Here is an 18,717-nt window from a genome sequence, read left to right as displayed (position 1 = left end):
TGCCCTTGAGCGCCGCATCGATTTGCCGTGACGCAGCACGTCGTTCGTCGTCATCATCATCATTAGACCAACAGCCGTTCAATTACAATTAGGGGCTTTCCTTCCCTTCCTTCCGGTTGCCGAGTATAACGCCCCTAGCCGGTGCAAATGCAGGTTGAATGCAGCAGACAAGAACACAATTACGCCGAGCAATCAAACCAAACGAGAACAAGCAACTGAACAAACGGCCAATGGCAACAAGAAGGGCCGGGTTGGTTGAAATGGAAGAATAAACAGGTAAGGCAGAAGGGAGGGGAGGATTAGACCTCCATCGAGTCGGCGATTTCCTCGCTCATGGCCCGAACGGTGCCCTTGCTGCCCGATCGGGAGCGAAACTCCTCATCGCTGAGCAGGTAGTGGTCGTATTCGTCCACGACTGGATGCGCCGGTTTCGACCCACTGGCTTCCTCGTCGCTTTCGCTCTCGAGTTCAATACCCTCGCCCAGCCAGTAGCGGGCCCGCTTGCTCGAGCCAAGTTCCGGTGTCAAGTATCCGTCGTCATACGTTCTCTTCGTTGTCGGCGTGGCAAGTCCCTCGCTGGGCGTGTGGCTGAGGATTGGGATCGCTCGTAGATACAGATAACAGACGCGTTTCCGTAGTCGGTTGAAGAAGAAGTAGTGAAGACTCCAGATTGCTCCATCGTCCGCATCCGACGGATCCTCATCCGGCGAAAACGAATATAGGGAGCACTCCTTGAGAGACATATGTTCATCGATCACCCTCCACATTCTCGGCCCCCACGTAGAAGACGCGCCCGCATTGTAGGAACCCGATATCGTCACGGGGGATGGAGGTGTCAGATCAATGGCCTCGCGTGGCCGAAGATTGAACAATGTTGAATCGATCGTGTTCATAACCCTTTTCAGATTCCGTTCACGATGAAAGTCTGATGGGCGCAGCACATGGGAGAAGTCATAGTCCGGATGACTGGCATTTAATGTCGCGATCAAATAGGCAAATGTTCGTCGACTGGAGTGGTCGCTCAGGGGACCGAAAGGACTCGACCGGGACAGGTTGAGCGAGGCGGCCGCGTCCGATGCGTTGGGAGGTGAAAGCGAAGCTGACAGACGGAGAACCGATTCATATTGAGACTCAAGCGACTGTTCAATGTTCTTGTACAGTTTCCGATCGGCTCGAGCAGCCTTGGTAGTGTACAGATCGCATCCCCCAACAATGTGACAATCGGCAGTGTCGAAATTGAGAGAACTCGTCACGTCTTCGAACTCGGGCAAAGGAAGAAACTAGAAAAGAAAAGGCACGGTAAGTATCAGGCCACTCTAGGGGAGGCTGCAGCGGCGCAATAGGGCTAGATTGCATACCTTCATCTTCAGCCAGAGTTGCGGTGTAGCAGTCGCTGATTACGATAAGGCGTGATGATAGATAAGCGGAGAACACCGTGGTCGGTGATCAAGACTCAAGGTGATGCGACAAGTAGATCAGAGCAATTGTCGCAGCAGTTGGGTTCAAATAAACCGGGGCCGTTGTCTCCTGAGACGTCACGAATCGGGCGATAAGAGTGAATGAGCTGGCGAGTGGAACCGTTGCTACGGTGGCAGCACAGGAGCGAAGAATGGGTGAGTTAATAGGTGAGTATGGAGAGCCAAGTCGCCATATCAGATGCAGATGAGACGGAAGGAGATGGAAGAAGACTCAGGGAAGGAATGGGAGATGGACAGCGCGATAGAGCGACGACTGGTCTTGGGGGGGATGGGGGATGCGCGCTGCGCCCCGAGGGGGGAGCCCCCAGTCACGTGGCGCAGGTCGGGCCAGTGATATCACGCACCCACCTCACGGGTTGCGCACTGAACCAAGGATGGCCAACCAGCCCAGATAATGAGGCAAAGTGCGGAATCATCCATTATTCTCCCGGATGATCCGTCCATTCTGTGAATCCCCTCACAGGAGCCCTTCCTTGGCTAAATGATTGACGACTTCCTTGGAATCCTGAATGTAGTCATGGTGGTATTAATTAGTTCTTGGCAACAAGTCGCGAGACAGTAGAACACAACGCTTATGTACGTCCAACGCCAGTATGTATAGCAGTCCAGCTTGCCCCAGAAACAGAAACGAACATCCCAAACAGTATAAACAACAAAGAAACGCTCGCGGGCCGGAGAGGCGTCTACATAATCTTCGTGACCACGTCTTCCTCAACCTGAGGCGGCATTAGCTGACGTCGACAGAAGATGATGGTATGGCTCGCTGAGATGAAGTAATTGGTTGAGGGGGCAGGGCGGAAGGAACGATGTTGTGGGGAGGGGGACAATGAGGTTGCCGCAGGAATTGATCATGATGTCGGGACCTCGCAGGTATAAAAAGGGGCGGGCCGGAAAAAGAAACGTAGCAATTGGACGCTCCGAAGACAGGTATTCCGTGCTCATGTTCCAAGTAGGGGGGCTGGGTGTTGTGAAGCAATAGACGCTATCGACTCACCTCCATGTCTTCCAGACTGTCCTGCTGGCTGATGCATCTCAACACATTCTTCTTGCTGCTCTCCTGCATTTCTCCCGCCAGCAACAGCTCATCGAGGATGAAGTATGCCTTTTGGAAGTTGAAGATAATATCCAGCTCGCACACATTGCCGTAGTACTTGTCCATCTGCTCGACGTAACGATGCACGACCTCGAGGGTGATCAATTCGTTATCGGTGGATGCACAACCGGCGATGAAGAAGAGGGAGGCATAGCGACGGTAGACGACCTTGGTGTCTGGCGACGACGAAGAAGCAAGTCAGATCCAGTCCGATCGGGCGAGTGGGCGAGCTGCGGGGGAGGTATCCAAGTGAGGGGTGAAAATGATTCGGACGAACCTTTGTATTCGAGGAAATTGCACATGCGGGTGCGACGCGACAGAACCAGCTGGGTCACATCCTTGATGATCTTGGCCTTCTCCTTGGGGGAGAGAGTGGTGAACCATTTGGCAAGGCGCTGGGAAATTTTGTTTTGTTAGTCTCCGCTTCCAGCCAGGTCACAGAGTTGGGTGGGCCACGAAACGAACCACTTTGCCCTGCCTCGACAGAAGAATCAAGTAGCTGGGGGAATGAGAGGTTAGCGCATTTCCGGCCAATTCAGTAGCCGATGAGAGACTCACTGGATTGCCATTGTGCGAAAGATAGTTGATAGTGGGGATGGGGAAAAGGGGGGGTAGAGAGGTAGAAAGGCCACGAGGGAAGTTGTGGGAGGAAGAGGGAGAGCCGGCCGAGCTCTGGAGAAATTCTTTGCACGGGCCGCCCTGGTGTTGTTGCCCCGCCGTCTTCACTGCCTTTTCCTCTCGTTTATCTACTCGGTATGTGCTATACAAATTGATCATGGAGAGGTAGAGATTGATCAGATAATTTATTGAATGGGGGAAGAGTCTTTAACTCCATAATAGGCTTTCAAGAAATTGAAGTGCATCAACCATTTTGACCACCACATCCGATGAGGGACTCCAAACAACCCGTCAGCAAGCTCCTGTGTATTCAAGTACTTCAGCCTCGCAACAAAAAAACGAGTCATTGATGCTCGTAGAGAGGCAATAATGCCGAAACTGAGAAAGCTATTCTAGTCCAAGGGCTATTTCATCGAGAGAGACATTCTCTTGATAAGGGTAGGTATCCAGGAACAGTAGTCAGCGATATGGACACCTTCGGGGCATGATAGTTCTCAGCGTAACTTACTGTAGAGGATTGACTAGAAGGTAGATAGACACTAAAGGATGCTCATGGCAAGATGTGCTCAGTATCTCAGCATACCCTAGTAGTGTGGTAATCACATCCAGTAATATTGGATAGTAACTGGCAGTTCCCAGTTTCCTTGAAGGAAAGTATAGTAGTACTACTGTCACTATCTACTACTCCGTAGCAAACAATGCTAGCATATATTTCAGCCTCACCTTAATCCACCAATACACTTTCTACCCTAACTGGCATCTACTATCTATCTACTACTACCTACCACTAATTCCATTCCATAACCATAACCATAACCACCGCACCATAGTATAGCACACTCCCCGAAATCCTGCACAATTCGAACAAAGAAACATGTACTCACCCCACGAAGGGAAAAAGCAATCCTGCAACATTCCCAAACCAGGCATGTCACACAATAACGACCAAGTCAAGCAAGCAAGAAAGATAAAAAGAAAGAAACAAAGAAAGGAAAAAATGACTCCACTCGGCCCGACCCATCAGTCATTCAGGCCAACTGGCAGCTGTCAGTCAGATCACACACTACACTATCACGATCATGATCACAGCGAAACTTCTCTTTGTCTGGTGGTGGTTGTTGTTGAGTATCCACTTCTATCCTCGCCCTAAAGTCTACTACTATTCACCACTACTAAATTATCTGCAAGTCGCATAGTTCAGACACACACACATACGCAACACACGGAACAAAATACCGAAAGAGAAACAGAGAGGGAAAAAGAAAAAAGAAATTAAAAGGAAAAGAATGGGACCATATCTGTACGCGTCCCAAGACAGTAATCAATTGATCCCTCCGACATGATCTTCTTTGTCAGGGATATCCTGGACGGGGAATATGGACTAGAAATGGGTCCCGAGATGAAAAAAACCCAATCAATATGAAAGTGACACGTTTTCTGGCTCTGGCCGCCCCCATAATTATTGTGACTTGAACTTGGGAAACTTGACAGGGGATATCCAAGTACTTGCAAAGTAACTGACTTGCCATAAGGAGATACATACATGATATTGTAGATATGACTGAAGGAAGTAAGTCAGTGCCGAGAGTTTTCCGCCGTGTAATACAGGATATGAACTGACAAAAATAAATAATAAAAATAAAGGAAAAAAGTGGAAATACGTCTGAATTAAGTCAACACTCAACTTGGCACATCCTATACCTGTTACTATCTCCAACTCATTCCCCTTTGTCCGAATCATACTGTTATCGGTTATCTCGTGCATGAATCATTACCCATCATCACCCATCTATACTACTCCGCTATGTACTAGTAAATCCTTTGTTTCCACATCCGTCTACAATGAACCCCGGTAGCCACCCAAATCATCCATGCTAACCTGTGACTTACTTAGCAGTATACTAGTAGTATGATAGTAAGCCTCATACTCTCTAAACTTTGAGATCAATCACACCCCCTCCCCCCACTCAACAAAGCAACAAGGTTCATCCCATCTTATCATCATCATCATAATCATCCCATCAACCAGACTACCATCCACACCGCACGAATCACAACACCTCCAACCTTCCCACACACCACCTCCATGAACACTTCCACACCAAAAAGAGAATACGACATTAAGGAAAAAAGGAAAAAGCGAGGATCACCAATGCGCCACACACAGCCACCATAACTCAATCGTGCGGGCGGCAGATTAGGGCCACCCACCACCGAGTCTCCGGGAATAGTACTAGTTCGTAACTAAATCGTAGTTCATCTCGGCAACGATTGTAGCCGGGAAAGAAAGGAAAATTGAAGCCTCCACCCGAGACTAACTAGTAAACAAATGGACGAATGGATGGATGAAAGGAAGAAAGAATTAAGATTCAAGACTTAGTATTTACATATGTACTATCCAAGATAGGCAACACCTCCGATAAGTATAGTTAGGTAGATACTTTGTAGTAGTATGTAAGTTAGGTACTTAGTGAACCTACTTACTTCCATACGGCATAGAACTGATGAAACGAAGTACATCGTACTTTGGGGACAGAATAATCCAACAAGGAGATTGCCACAGACAGACCGATAAACAAAGTGGAGACAGACGAGATGATGAAGAGTACCGGTGTAGAGAGTATAGTACTTTGTCAACATAGTACTATATGATATCAACCTTATTCCGGGAGTCGGTGACAGATGCATTCACTGAATAATAGGACTGAAATTGAGGCGAAGTCAGTCGTAGTACTTCTTGCTCGGCAAGGTAGTAAGTAGCATCATCATCATCATCATCATAATCACTCCGGAAGGAATCTCCGACTAGCCCTCAGATTGTACTTTTTCTTTGGGCGGATGTGAGAGAGACAAAAGACACCAGAAACAGGAACAGAAACAGACACAAAACCACGCAAAACAGCAGCAGCAGCAGCAGCACGAGGGTGATTAAGTTTCCGAGTGGATCGGGCCTTCTTTAGCGCGCCTCATTTCCCTCGAGGAAGAAACCAAACCAAGTAAAGTAAGTACCAAATAGACCGGTGGGTAGTAGTAGTATCTTTCGTAAACGATGGGGATGGTGGAAAAATACGTAGTCCGTAGTACGTATCCATCGGGCACAACCAGGATGATGGAATTGATACATCGTCTTTTTCTTTTTTGATTTTAATCTCGGAAGCGGAAGAGATGGCGATTTACCGGAGGAATTGTAGACTTGCTTTTTCCTTCTTCCTCCCATCTAATTTCTTTTTTTTTTCTCGCTTCAGTCTGACGAAAACCGGGAAGCGCTGAAGGACCGGCGCATAGTCTCGATTTTTGCTTTTTCTTGTCCTTTTTGGAGCAGAGACGACATCGAAAGGATCTACCGCCAAATGCAAGTAGCAGGGATCTTACATCACGGATTTTCTCTTAGCGCAATCCTTAGCTTTGGGCCAGCGATCAATCAATCAATCATTCAGTAACTTTAGTAGGTAGTCAGTAAGTACTAGTTTTGGCCTAAAGTATCTAAATAGGTATTTCTCCTGCCCTGTTGAGGGCACGGTCGTGTGCCGGTCAAGGGTTCCTTTGTTGGGAGTTTCGACTTGGCCAGTTTGGTCACCTGCCTTGATTAAATCCCTGCGAATCACACGGTAGCTTCGCTTTTACCACTCATACTAACCGTTTCGTTACATGTAGGACACTCAATAGAGGAATGAACCGGGGTATATACCATACGCATAGTTAATTCTATTATTGTTGTTGTTCTCATAAATGTCAAAATCAACATAGTCATAGTCAAATCATCTCGCATGAACCCGTCATCACCGTCCAGCATGTTATGCATGCGCCTTGTAATACCTATGCACCCCCTGCATGACTCCGAGCGCACCTCCCACTATCACCACTCCAGAAACACCAAGTATCACGAGAAGCACCATCTCAAAGAAGCCCACTCCCAGGCATTTCATGGGAATCGTCCACACCGGGTGAGAAATCCAGGAAGCCTTTGTCGTAGCCGCATCGCCACCCCGGTATGCTTCTTTCCCTGTCTGCTTCCCGATTCGGGGCACGTATCTGAACTCGAAACGAGTGCGCGACTTTCGCTGGACCACTCCACCATACAGCAAACTTCGGAACCCCTGTACAGAGTCAGTAACCGTGCACACTGATCAAGATAAGATTCCACCTTACAGCAATCAGTAGTTCATCCAGACTGAGAAATAGCCGCTGGACCCACGCCATAGCTACCACTAGTGCACAATACCCACAAAACGCCAGATAGAACAAGAGTCCTGGTTTGCCAAGTTTCAGTTCATCACACAGCTCGTCGCCATTGATCCACCGACTGCCCGCTTCGATGAATCCCTTGGAGACCTTGAATGGCCCTGGCAAGTTCGTCACGCATTCCACAAAATTAAACGCCACCGTTCGCGACGTATCAGTGGTACGGAGTTCGTGCGCCAGAAGGCTTTCCATAGTGCACTTACTCCGCTCCACAGTTTCAAAATACGATGTGGGCGTTCCAAGGAGAAAGCCCAGGTACCGAAAGAGCGCAATATAGTCCTTGACCTCATCCGGAGTAGGCTGGATGCCAAACTTGGGTAGTTGAAGCCACATAGGATTGCAACAAAAGGTGCTGATGGAGTGGACCGAGTCCAGGGTATTCACCGGTACTCCAAAGCGTGCCAGATCAAAGTAGTCCGGCCTGATTCGACAGAGCTGAACGATGCGTTGGCGGACGGAGGCATGGAGCAATCTGACCCGGACGCTGGCAATGTGTCCTTCGCCGCCGGGGCGAATTGATTCAATACAATGGGTGACTTGGATCAGCCACTGGAAGGTCTCGAGCAATCTGCCCAGAAGCATACGGGTGGAGAAGCCTCCTGTTCGGACAAGGACCTCGACAACCCCAGGTGCCGCCTGATGAGCATCATTAGCTTCCTCGTCTCTTGCCTATAGTTGTGCAATTAAGAACATACCGAGTTTTCCGCCACAAACCCTTGCAAAGCGAACCCCACAATATTGGCAATGGCATAGCGATAGAAGAATTGCTGGCCGCGTTGTAGCTGCTCCCAATCCACCCACTCAGGCACAGTATTCACTTCGGTCCAGAACTTGGCCAGGATATCGTCATCCCCCCGGTGATCCCGCAAGAGGACGTAAAGATCACTAGGTGGTGCGCTTGTCCCCTTTGTTTTGCTTTCCTCCATCAGAGTAGCCCGAATTGCTTGTAGCCTCTCCAGCGCGTTAGCCGCAGAGCTATCATACTGCTGGCGCAATGGCTCTAACTCTTCCTTGGAGAGATGGTCTTTTGTCCAGCAGAAGGAGTAGCCCCAGCTACTGATTCTGTCACCAACCTGTGGGTGTAGAGAGGAGACCATATTGAAGAATCAACGAGCAATGCTTGCAAATATTGAGTGCAATTAGGTGTCTAATAGGCCAATGCCTAGAAATTGATAGTCGGCCCATTGCGCCTTTCACCCGCATTTTATACCGCAATCCAAGGATACCAAGCCAGGAATCGACAAACTATAGAGGTCATGGAGCTGAGCGACAACAGTGGCCACTCCATGTACCGGGCCTGCCTTCCGCCAGTGTTACCTGACAAAAGCAATTGGTTCTGGGCCACCCCTCACGTTCACCCATCCTTTTGGGACATGATGTTTAGTGAAAGCTACTAACGACGCATCGTGCTCCGGGCGGATGTTCGAGCCCAGTCCCGTGGATGCGAGGCGAGACACCTCGTGGGACCCCAGCAGAGTAGCCCAATGGTATGATCACGATCAGATGTGCTCGTTCCCACCATGGCCAGACCGGTAATCAATGGAAAGGCCGGCGAGAGATCAAGGGCAAGGGAAAAAGCAACAAGCTGTACCAGCTCTCGGACCTGGAGGCGCTAATCAATGTTCTTGGGCCCCGTTGTCATGATGCCCAATCGTCCTAGCATGCAGGTTAGCCAATCTCCCGGGAGAGGTTTCCAAGAATAAGATGGGGAGACCGTGCTAAATCCCGGAAACCGGGGAGAGATCCGGCTTCCGGGCCGATCAAAAGTCAAGATCCTGAGGCCCCAAATGGGTGCTCTAGACGTATTCGGGCAGGGATCATCGAACTCATACCGCGCTTTGGTGGACGACTGACCATTGCTCTTGAGAAGCCTTCAGCTCCGGCGGCGGAGAAACCCAAGGCACTAGCTCCTCGGGCTGAGTAGCGCTAGACTTTTGCAGACCTAAATTGATGTATAACAGAGGCCATTATTTTTTTTCTAACTTCCGGGTTTTGCATGTTATCAATTGGAAACCTTAATCCTTTTGTTTGGCGCCATTGAAATTCGATTACCGGGAAACGATATTCTGAGGCTGGACGATCCTGTGGGCCCAGGCCGTCACCAAAGCCCGAAGTCTGGGCCTTGAACAGGGAGGTCAGTTGTAGGATCATCCTGGCCATTCGTACGGTTCCAAAAGTAGGTCGTAGAATTCGTCTGTATATAAAGTACCATGCACTGGCACCTGTAGACGTGCTGTCCAGATTCACATCGCTTTCATAGAAACAGCGATCGCTTCATTGTTTGCCTCCATATTGCGTCTAAATCATCACCGTTCGTGTCAGTTGAACATGGCCGTCACAAGAGTCCAGCAGAGTGTATCTTCGCCAATGGTCAAGACACCCCGGCGAGATACTTCTCTGTCCATCCGCCTCCCCGAAATGTTCGTGTTGTTCTTGTCAGGCGAACCAACAGTAAACCGACACTATAAGTGTGTGAAAGAGCTGTCAGAAGCATGGATCTCAAGGTGCATATGACCCCCCAAAGTCCGCATGACCTTTCTCTAACTAGACTACCGTCATTATAGAGAATGTTACTTCGATGAAAGAGCCCAGAGGCGACTACAAAAGACGGACTTCGCTTATTTCTGCTCCATAGCAGCCCCAGATGCTGAGCCCGAGGAGTTGCGGACAGTTATCGATTGGGGAAACTGGGTGCGTTCATTGCCCATGACCGACACCACACAAAGGTCCACTGACTAAATCTAACCGATGTTGTCGAGCAGGTGTTCCCTTTTGATGACCGTAAGCACCGTCCTTTCGGAATGACTGTGTATGATAGCTGAGCTTTGATGTTAGTCTTCGATAATGGAAGCCTCAAGGATGACCCGGAACGGGCCCAAGTGCTTGTTGAGGATTTGCGAGCAGGCATGGCCGACGAAACTGGGCAGAGACCAGTGCTCTCAGACTACCCCATAGTACAGGTGCACAACTCAGTATGGCATCGAGTCACTCAGGTACGTTGATCATTATACTGTCCTGGGAGTGCTCATTGACGTCTAACGGTATTGTAGGCCCAACCTATCGGTATGTAGCGCTTAGTTCTTCCACATACTCTAGACCATCTGCTAACGTTGTCTAAGGAATTCGCCGCAGGTTTGCACGTGCCATGAATGACTACTGCACTGGATGCTTGGCCCAAGTACGCTCATGCTCCAAGGGGGAATTGCCCTCGCTTGAAGAGATGCTCTCGTTGCGCAGACAGTCTGCAGGCGTTTCGCCCCTCTTCGCCTTAGTAGAGTATGTTATCACTTCTGCTGGCCTGCAATCGGCACTAACTCCAGGGATATTGCAGATATGCCCACAAACTAGACATCCCAGAACATGTTTTTGAATGCAAGAGCATCCAGGAGATAGAGAGGATCGGTACTGACCTTGTGTTACTGTATGCCGCCCCAAACCCCCACATCTGACCGAACTAATATATCCCAGGCAAAATGACATACTTTCATACTGCAAGGAAGAGGTTAGTTTTCTACCTGCCAATACAAGCTCGATCACGCACGACTCACAAAGGGATACAGAAAGAAGGTGTAAGCCATAACTTAGTGGCCATCTGCCGTCATAATGGCATGCCAGCGCAGGTGGCATTTAACCATGTGGGCGAAATGCTCATTGAGCGCTACCGAGACTGGTACCTCGCTTTGGCGGCACTGCCAACCTGGGGGGAGCGGATCGACGCAGACGTTCAAGAATATATCCGAGGCGTGCAGAATGTCGTTCGCGCCAATCTTCATTGGAGGTAGGTGTTGAGAAGTGATCATTGTTACCCAGGAGACTCATGATAATTCTGTAGCTTCCGATCGGGTCGATACTTTGGGAAAGCAAACGACCAAGTCCGGAAGAGCGGAATCGTGACGGTACGAAGCAATAACGCTGACTTTAAGCTGTCCATGACGTAGACAGCGGCTATTCTTTGATCAAATCCGTGTTTTCAAGGTGTTTGTGCGTTTTCTGGTGACAATTTCCTTATTCCCCAGGTGATCCAATGGCGTTTGTCTAGTATGTTGCGGGTAATTTGTTTTCAGCGTGGGTACTCAATATGGACATCAGGATAGCATTGGCGATAATTCAGCCATTAATGAAGAAGAATCAACGAGCTATAATTCGAAAAAGCTTCAATATAGTAAATAATTGCACAGTTTCATATGTTGCTGTGGAGAGAGGAAAGGCAGAGAGAAGCAAGAGGTTGCTCGAGGTTGCACGGTGCCGGTCACGTTGTCAGCGGGTTTACCTGATTTGGCAGGATGGTGCAACGACAATCACTCTATTACTGTCATCTGATGCTTGGAGATTATTTCTGCACTATTGAAATTCCAATTCCCAATTATGTTGCTATTTGTCTTCCAAGGTGTGCGTATGAGCTTTGCACATATTGTGCTGCCCGTCATATTATCGGATATTGAAATGAGAGACAACTCAATATGCGACCTTCTGTTGAATTCACATATATTCAAAGATTTAGCCTCAAAGGTATATGAGCGAAGTGAGAATAAGTTCATTCAAGAAGCAGTGCCCGTACTCATAAGTGCTAACTTGCTAGTAGCGAGTGATATATATAAACCTATCTTGCTAGTTCTGCTCAGCATCAGGAATACACAATATGCTTGTCTTCCGCCTCATGTCTACGCTTACGGATATTGAACACACAGTCAAACCCTTGATATTGGGTAATTCTGAAAAGGATGAGCTCCCCTCTCCCAGTCTGCTCCCGGTGTCTCTGATGCCCTCGAGCATCTTCCGCCGTAGCCCATACCGGCAGGCACTACCATAAGATTTATACTCGTAGCGTCATCACGCCCTGGACATCTGCTGATCATACAATTGCCGAAAAAGCGAGCCCGATGTTTCCAAAAGCTTACTAGGTGTGCCATATTCAACCATCTTACCTCCATCAATGACAGCAATCTGATCGTAATCAAGAAGGGTAGAATTCCTATGCGCAATTGCAATAATAGCGCAGCCTGCAAACTCAGTGCGGATTACCTCTTGCATCAAGGAATCTGTCCCATTATCCACACGACTTGTGACCTCGTCCAGCAGCAAGATCTTTCTCTTCTTAACAATAGCTCGAGCGAGGCAAATGAGCTGTCGCTGACCGGCTGATAAGGGGAGTTGATCGATCTTAGCATCGAGTCCCCCGGAGTTCTGGACATGCTCGTACAGTTGCACTTTTTGTAGTGCATTGATAACATTTTCATCATACATGGGGCTGAACCCAGTGATATTGTCACGGATAGTGCCCCGGAAGAGGACGGGCTCTTGAGGTATCACTGTAACCTGATTGCGGATGAAGTCACGAGGGCATGACTGTAGACTCACGGCATCAATACTAATATCACCACTTTGTATCTCAACCATGCGAAGAATGGTAAGAAGTAGAGAGCTTTTACCACTTCCAGAACGCCCGCATACCCCTAGCTTGGAACCAGCAGGGACGGTCAATGTTAGTTGTTGAAGAATAGGCGGAGAGTCCAGCTCGTAGCCTACGCTGACATTTTGGAAAGCTATGTGGCCGGCTGATGGCCAATCAGCACGAGGAACTGCTTCCTCTCCAGGAAGATCCTCTGAAGGAACCTTTTGAAAACTGCGGATACGTGTGACTGCACCAATACTGGTCTCCATGGATGTCCAGAAATTGATCAATTCCGACAGCTGCTGGCTGAATGTGATTAGAGAGATAAGCGAAACACCTATCGGCCAATCTCGCGCACAAAGACAGCGAGTATTACTAGCAAGATTGCAATACCGGCAACACAAAGATCCAGAACAAGAATAAGCCAACGCTGTATGACAAACAGCATATAGTAGGGCCGTTGCGATCTTTGGAGCAATTCTTGGTGCTCTTCACGGAAGCTGTCTTGCCAGCCAAACGCGCGTATGGTGACAAGTCCATTTAGCGTCTCGGTAAACTGGGTGTACAGTGGTGACTTGCTCTCAAGATCCAGATGGCGAAGTTGTCGTGATGTTCGGAGGTAGAACTTCTGGATCGAGTAAACCACAATGGCTGATAGGGGGATCAGAGGAGCCATATATTTAGTACTAACGCAGATGAATACAGCGCTCATTGAGCATTGTGTGAAGTTCCGCGATGTTTTAAGAAAGTCAGCAGGAAGTGATCGGTCAATTAGAGTCATGTCCTGACTGAAGCGATTCAGGGTGATACCGCTGTCTGTGGAGGTGAGCCAATGCAAAGGAGCCTTGTTAACCTTCATCACCAGATATTCATGGAGCCTGTTGGAGGACGTCGGGACAATGCGGCAAAAGACCAGCCACATGCACCATGCCCACAGTGCAGCTCCTACAGCGGCCAGAACAGCATATACGCTGATATAAAGGGCAAGCCTTCCGAACGGCGTCCGAGCATTTTCTTCTCCCCACCATTGGACCCAAAGATCTTCGCTTCCTTATCAGTGAAAGTAGACAATGGAGGCAGATAGACTTACTGGGAAATTGAGAGCAAAAGTCTCCTATAATTAAGGATACAAAATAGATTGATACATGCCAAGGGCCGGCAGCTCGGAGGTAGTATGCATATATGCTCAGGTCGCCTGTCTTCCTGTTCATATCGTCAGCATCTGAAGACACAATGCCTGGAGCTGCCTGATTTGGCAATGCTACTTGGCGCTCGTCGGTTGAGTGCGAAGTGGCTGCTGATCCATCCGATGGTTGTTGTGATTGGAGCAATTGCGGAGGACCCTGTTCCGTAATCACTCCGTTTTGAAGCAAGACAGCATTATCAGCAAAGGCAAGAAGTTTCTGGTCATGAGTGGCTAAGATAGCAGCAACTCCATGACGGCGCAAGATGCCCTGTGTCCCAAAAACGCGCTGAAAGACTTGCCCTGAAGTTTTCGCATCTAGAGCACTTAAGACGTCATCGAAAAGAGCTAGCTGCTTGCGTGCATAGATAGCACGGGCAATAGCAATCCGTTGCCTTTGTCCGCCACTAGTTGCCATACCATTACTGCCAATGGCTGTGTGATCTTTGAGGGCAAAGCTCTCGATGTCTTGGTCAAGCGCAGTGGAATAGAGCACTGTTCGGTACCATTGCTCATCAAAAGGCAAGGGTTGGCAAATGTTATCACAGATGGATCCATTGCGAATCCAGACCTTGGTACTACAGAAAGATATTTCGCAAACATTGCTGTAAATGAAGCCCTTCATGCAGGGAAACCTCGCCGAGAATCGCTTGAAGCAAAGTGCTCTTTCCTGATCCAACGGCCCCAGTAATTATGGTAAGCGATGAAGGAGGAAATTTCAGCTCGATGTTCAACAATGTAGCTGGCAAATTCCGATCCCAACCAAAATCAGCCTGGTGTATATGCAGCAAGTCCGACTCAGCTGCGACAGAACCGTGCAGAAGTCCTCGATCCGATGGGTTTGGAGGCTGAAGCTCAATGGACACTGTCCCCTCAGCGTTGATTTCAGCCCAATTTCCATGCTTGGGAAATTTATGATGGCCTTGCGATATAACTCGATCATCAAGCCTGGGGCTTGCCAGCAAGTAAGCTTGGATCCTCTGAAAGCATTCCAAGGCTGCACTAGCTTTTGGGCCGGAATAGACCAGGTTTGACAAAGGACCGCTCAATAGAGAAATTATTGACAGAGATGAGAACGTTTGAGCCACTGTTAATGGACTTCGTCCGGTATGGAGTGCAACACCAGTAAAAAGGCTGAGTGTGAGAACAGGGCTGAGGTTGGTTGTTGTGCCCGCTAAAAACAAAACTAGTCTCATGAATTCAATCTGGCAAAATATTCGCACTCAGACTGAACTTACCGAGCAAATTCATTTTCACCATCAGGTGGCGAAATATCGACTGTCGATCAAGCTCGTCAATGCGGAGTTGCTGTAGCATTCTAGAGAAATGATCCTGAAGGCCAAGCATCTTGATAGTTAAACTCGCATCGAGATAACTCGAAGCAAATGCAACTCTTTCACGGACAGCCTGCATCCATACCTTCTGCCTTCCCGGTGCAGACTTCGACAAGAAATGAGTGCAACAGAAGACCAGGATAGAAAGAACGGCAGGAACTGTAGCAGCCCAAGCTACCTGACGCTGCAGCAGGTATAGTGCAATGCCCACTTCTATGGGACTCGCCCAGACCTCATGCACATTCTGGATGCCCGATGCAATGTTATCTATATCATTACTCATTAGAGTCAGCGCTGCCGAGTCAGTGTACTCGTCGTATTTCAGCTCGAGTGTCTTATCATAGATGACAGATACGAGAGCACCGCGTATTTGCGTTATGAGGCGAAATATATAGTGCTCGTAAAGACAGTTCATGACCTGCGGGGATATCAGAATATAATCTTAGAAGATTTTAGAAGACGGAGTAAATTGCATACTCCTTTCAGTATAAATACCAGCGCAAACGCACCAATCAGGCCATACCCATCGTCTTTACTAGGATTTTTCTGGCCAACATAAATGGTTAATCTGGATATCAAGAAAGGTTGCGTATAATCCAGCCCAATTCTCATCAGCCTCGACAGGAAAGAGTAGAAGACCGAAGCTCTGAATGTGCGGACAGCGCAATAGGCTAATGCATTTTTATACGTTTTCGGCACTGAAACTGGTCAGCGAACTCCAGAAATTCAACCTTGGCTGCTACTTACTCGAAGACCATTGGGTGGAAAACTTCCGATGTAATTCGTTCGCAGAAAGAGCTCGATCAAGGTACGGCAGTTCCTCGACAGATATTGTCTGCTTGAACCCGAGCAGAAGCAGAGGATTAACCCATCAAAAGAAGGCTCGGTTATAAAAGCCTTTGGTTTCCTCATCGCCATATTGCATATTTTTGTTGACGAAATAGGCCAGTTTTGGCTTCGTCTCCAGAAAGAACCAGAGCAGCTTGACTGCAATGCTCGCTATATAGAGAGCGGCAAGCACAGTATATGAGGACAGCCACAGACTCCTTGCACGTACGGCATCAAAGACAATTGTCCATGATAGGAAAAGATTCAGAAGTGAAGAGGGCTGCACAGAATATAGGTGCTCCAGATGTGATAGGAACAGTAGGCCAACAGATGTGATGAAGGTCAGAACCGCAGCTACCAGGGATGTCTGTGTTCGTGGCGTGTGAGGGAGGAGCCATAAACCTAGAAGTAAAAATTGCAATGCACCAAAGGCTTGAGCCGAGACCTGCGCATAATTAGTTAGCGATAGCTCATTGGGTGGCATGACGCACGTACTAATTTAGCCCAGTATGCCCGGCTTTGAGAGACGATGGCCGTCCGATGTTTCCATAGCTGTTTGTAGCGCAATGGAAGCACAATTAGATGTAATGCCGAAGGAGGGATGGAGAAGAAGCACTCTTCAAACAGTAGGGTGAAGTCGAAGTCCCCTCGGCAGTGGAGCACTCGAGGACCGAATCGATTGGATTGTATGGTAGAAAGTTGAGGTTGGCGAGGGGGTGCTGAGATGGAGAGGAGGCTGAGTATCAAGTGGAAACGAAGCAGGCAGTACCTTTTAAGGAGCTAATCTCGCTGGTCTATCCGCCTCTTTAGGCGTGGATGGTGTTGCAAATCCAGCAATTAGAAGGCTGCGATAAGGTGACTCGGTGAAAAGACCCCTGTCGCAAGACTACTACTTAGTCCCCCCTCCAAACCCATTGATCCATGGGGTGGAGGTGACCTGGGTTCTAGACTGATTTTAGCCTCTAGCTACTCGTTCATGTCTGCCTGATACTCCCCTTGTAAGGCTGCTACGCACGATTAAACTTCACCGATCGTGATAGGAGACGCCTAATGGGTCTTTAAGCCGTCGGGGCTCCGTACAGCCAAATACCTGTATTGACTCCAACGATAACGCGTGGAGGACTCATATGGAAGCACGTCTTCTCGTAGGTAGTAGCAGTCATAGCAGTCATTATTGCACATAACCACCAAGTCAAGCAGTCTCATCCACATTATACACCAACTTACACCCCCTGACCTTACCTTCCCTCAAGAGTTTCAGACCTTCAATAACACCCTGCAAGCCGCCAGCCCCAAGCTGCACAGGATGAGGAACAACCTTGCCATCCGCCAACAACTTGGCCGCCTTTTCCAGCCACTCTGACGCAAAAGCCCGATCCTCTGGTTTCGCAGGGATACGCCCACCCCGAAACGTCAACTCCTCACCGAAAACCGTATACCCCAGCGTCCAGCGACTGCGCACATCCGCACGAGGCACCTTGCTGTCTATCATCGCCGTATAATCACCGCCCTGGGAGCTCATAGCCCGTCCACAAAATGCCGCCGTCTCGTCTGTCGAGATGGTATCCAGCACCAACTTCAGACGATCCTGCGTAACGTCGCGGATCTTATCAGCCGCCTCGGGATCCTTGTAGTCAAAGACATGGTCGGCACCACGGCTCTTCACTAGCTCCTCAGTCTCGGGCGAACACGTCGTAATCACCTCGTAGCCGGACAGCTTCGCAAACTGAATTGCCAGAGTCCCTGTGGCCGTCGCACCGCCGTAGACGAGAATCGGTTCCGGCTGGGCCAGAGGATGATCAAACGGTGCGAGCTGCAAGCTTTGGTACAGAGATTGAGCAATGGTGCCCATGCCGACACCTAGGGTTGCAGCTTCCTGGAAGCTGAGGTTTTCTGGTATGGCGCACTGCAGTTCACCTGGAGCGAGGACGTACTCGGAGAATGCTCCATTGTAGGGGAGATTGGGGTTGCAGCCGCGAATGACCCCAAAGACGCGATCACCGGCCCGAAAGGGTTTCGTGGCGGCAGGGCCAACGTCTTCTACAATGCCGGCGTAGTCACAGCCAACAGTGACGATGGGAGAGCTTCGAAGGGCGGTTTTCCAGTCAGTGGGGTTAAGCGCGACGCTCACCACTTTGACGAGGATGCAGTCATGACGGATGGTAGGCTTGGGCCAGTCGCTCACCACGGAGATAGTCTTGGGAGCAGTGACGGCAATGGCTTTGACCATGGTGGTAATATTTATGGAGAATAATGCACGGGGGCGGGGGAGATTATAGAATGGTTTTGTGTTTAAAAAGGCCCTAGAGAGAGCATGACAGATGATCGGGCCTTATGTATCTGTCGAGAGGGGAATATGGAAGTACTTGACTTCTCCGAATCAAATCATGCGGCGACTAGTGAGGAGCTGAAATGCAGCTTCCCGTGCCTCCGAAGTGACCTGCCAGGATTTCTAAGCTGCTCGATCTAATTGCTTCTTCTCCGGTCGGCATATGGCTTCACCTCAGAGCAGTACCCCGCATACCTGCGTCATTAAAAAGTTGTACGTT

General features: G+C 49.0%; 6 protein-coding genes across 6 annotated transcripts; 1 reads left to right on the top strand and 5 right to left on the bottom strand.

Moving 5' to 3' along the window:
- Positions 1-299: 299 nt before the first annotated feature.
- BO87DRAFT_390717 (RNA polymerase III-inhibiting protein MAF1) lies at positions 300-1,364 on the bottom strand (the record flags this gene model as incomplete). The annotated part of the gene is made up of 2 exons (XM_025624944.1): positions 300-1,280; positions 1,359-1,364. The coding sequence occupies 2 exons, from the start codon at positions 1,362-1,364 to the stop codon at positions 300-302; spliced, it is 987 nt and encodes a 328-aa protein (XP_025475324.1).
- A 596-nt stretch (positions 1,365-1,960) lies between these two features.
- Positions 1,961-3,198, bottom strand: BO87DRAFT_380307 (AP-1 complex subunit sigma). The gene is made up of 5 exons (XM_025624272.1): positions 3,130-3,198; positions 3,037-3,070; positions 2,849-2,966; positions 2,473-2,747; positions 1,961-2,194 (listed from the first exon to the last, which is right to left on the bottom strand). The coding sequence occupies exons 1-5, from the start codon at positions 3,138-3,140 to the stop codon at positions 2,162-2,164; spliced, it is 471 nt and encodes a 156-aa protein (XP_025475323.1). The 5' UTR covers positions 3,141-3,198; the 3' UTR covers positions 1,961-2,161.
- A 3,785-nt stretch (positions 3,199-6,983) lies between these two features.
- On the bottom strand, positions 6,984-8,528 carry BO87DRAFT_430238 (oxygenase MpaB family protein; the record flags this gene model as incomplete). The annotated part of the gene is made up of 3 exons (XM_025627536.1): positions 6,984-7,286; positions 7,339-8,067; positions 8,127-8,528. The coding sequence occupies 3 exons, from the start codon at positions 8,526-8,528 to the stop codon at positions 6,984-6,986; spliced, it is 1,434 nt and encodes a 477-aa protein (XP_025475322.1).
- Positions 8,529-9,099: 571 nt separating this feature from the next.
- Positions 9,100-9,591, bottom strand: BO87DRAFT_401002 (uncharacterized protein; the record flags this gene model as incomplete). The annotated part of the gene is made up of 3 exons (XM_025625575.1): positions 9,100-9,179; positions 9,234-9,357; positions 9,484-9,591. 3 exons carry the CDS (start codon positions 9,589-9,591, stop codon positions 9,100-9,102), a joined length of 312 nt encoding a protein of 103 aa, XP_025475321.1.
- Positions 9,592-9,759: 168 nt separating this feature from the next.
- BO87DRAFT_318861 (terpene synthase family protein) lies at positions 9,760-11,369 on the top strand (the record flags this gene model as incomplete). The annotated part of the gene is made up of 9 exons (XM_025619818.1): positions 9,760-9,935; positions 9,996-10,122; positions 10,194-10,212; positions 10,267-10,428; positions 10,551-10,707; positions 10,763-10,852; positions 10,932-10,933; positions 10,984-11,209; positions 11,264-11,369. The coding sequence occupies 9 exons, from the start codon at positions 9,760-9,762 to the stop codon at positions 11,367-11,369; spliced, it is 1,065 nt and encodes a 354-aa protein (XP_025475320.1).
- A 750-nt stretch (positions 11,370-12,119) lies between these two features.
- Positions 12,120-18,658, bottom strand: BO87DRAFT_419400 (uncharacterized protein; the record flags this gene model as incomplete). Its single annotated transcript, XM_025626943.1, has 12 exons — positions 17,396-18,658; positions 17,259-17,307; positions 16,664-16,904; positions 16,398-16,613; positions 16,088-16,175; positions 15,818-16,038; positions 15,245-15,758; positions 14,642-15,180; positions 13,914-14,577; positions 13,217-13,873; positions 12,357-13,160; positions 12,120-12,232 (listed from the first exon to the last, which is right to left on the bottom strand). Exons 1-12 carry the CDS (start codon positions 18,396-18,398, stop codon positions 12,120-12,122), a joined length of 5,109 nt encoding a protein of 1,702 aa, XP_025475319.1. The 5' UTR covers positions 18,399-18,658.
- Between the last annotated feature and the right edge of the window lie 59 nt (positions 18,659-18,717).

Source organism: Aspergillus neoniger (assembly GCF_003184625.1).
Source record: "Aspergillus neoniger CBS 115656 unplaced genomic scaffold BO87scaffold_43, whole genome shotgun sequence".
In the NCBI taxonomy this organism is placed as follows: Eukaryota; Fungi; Ascomycota; class Eurotiomycetes; order Eurotiales; family Aspergillaceae; genus Aspergillus; species Aspergillus neoniger.
Note: the sequence above shows the minus strand (reverse complement) of the source record. Positions and strands in the feature narration are given on the sequence as shown.

Bases quoted from the DNA above. Each gene is read 5' to 3' on its own strand.
- BO87DRAFT_380307 (XM_025624272.1), bottom strand. The intron at 2,967-3,036 runs GTTCGTTTCGTG...AAAATTTCCCAG, and splicing joins TGTCGAGGCAGGGCAAAGTG to CGCCTTGCCAAATGGTTCAC. The intron at 2,195-2,472 runs GTGAGTCGATAG...ATGCCGCCTCAG, and splicing joins ACAGTCTGGAAGACATGGAG to GTTGAGGAAGACGTGGTCAC.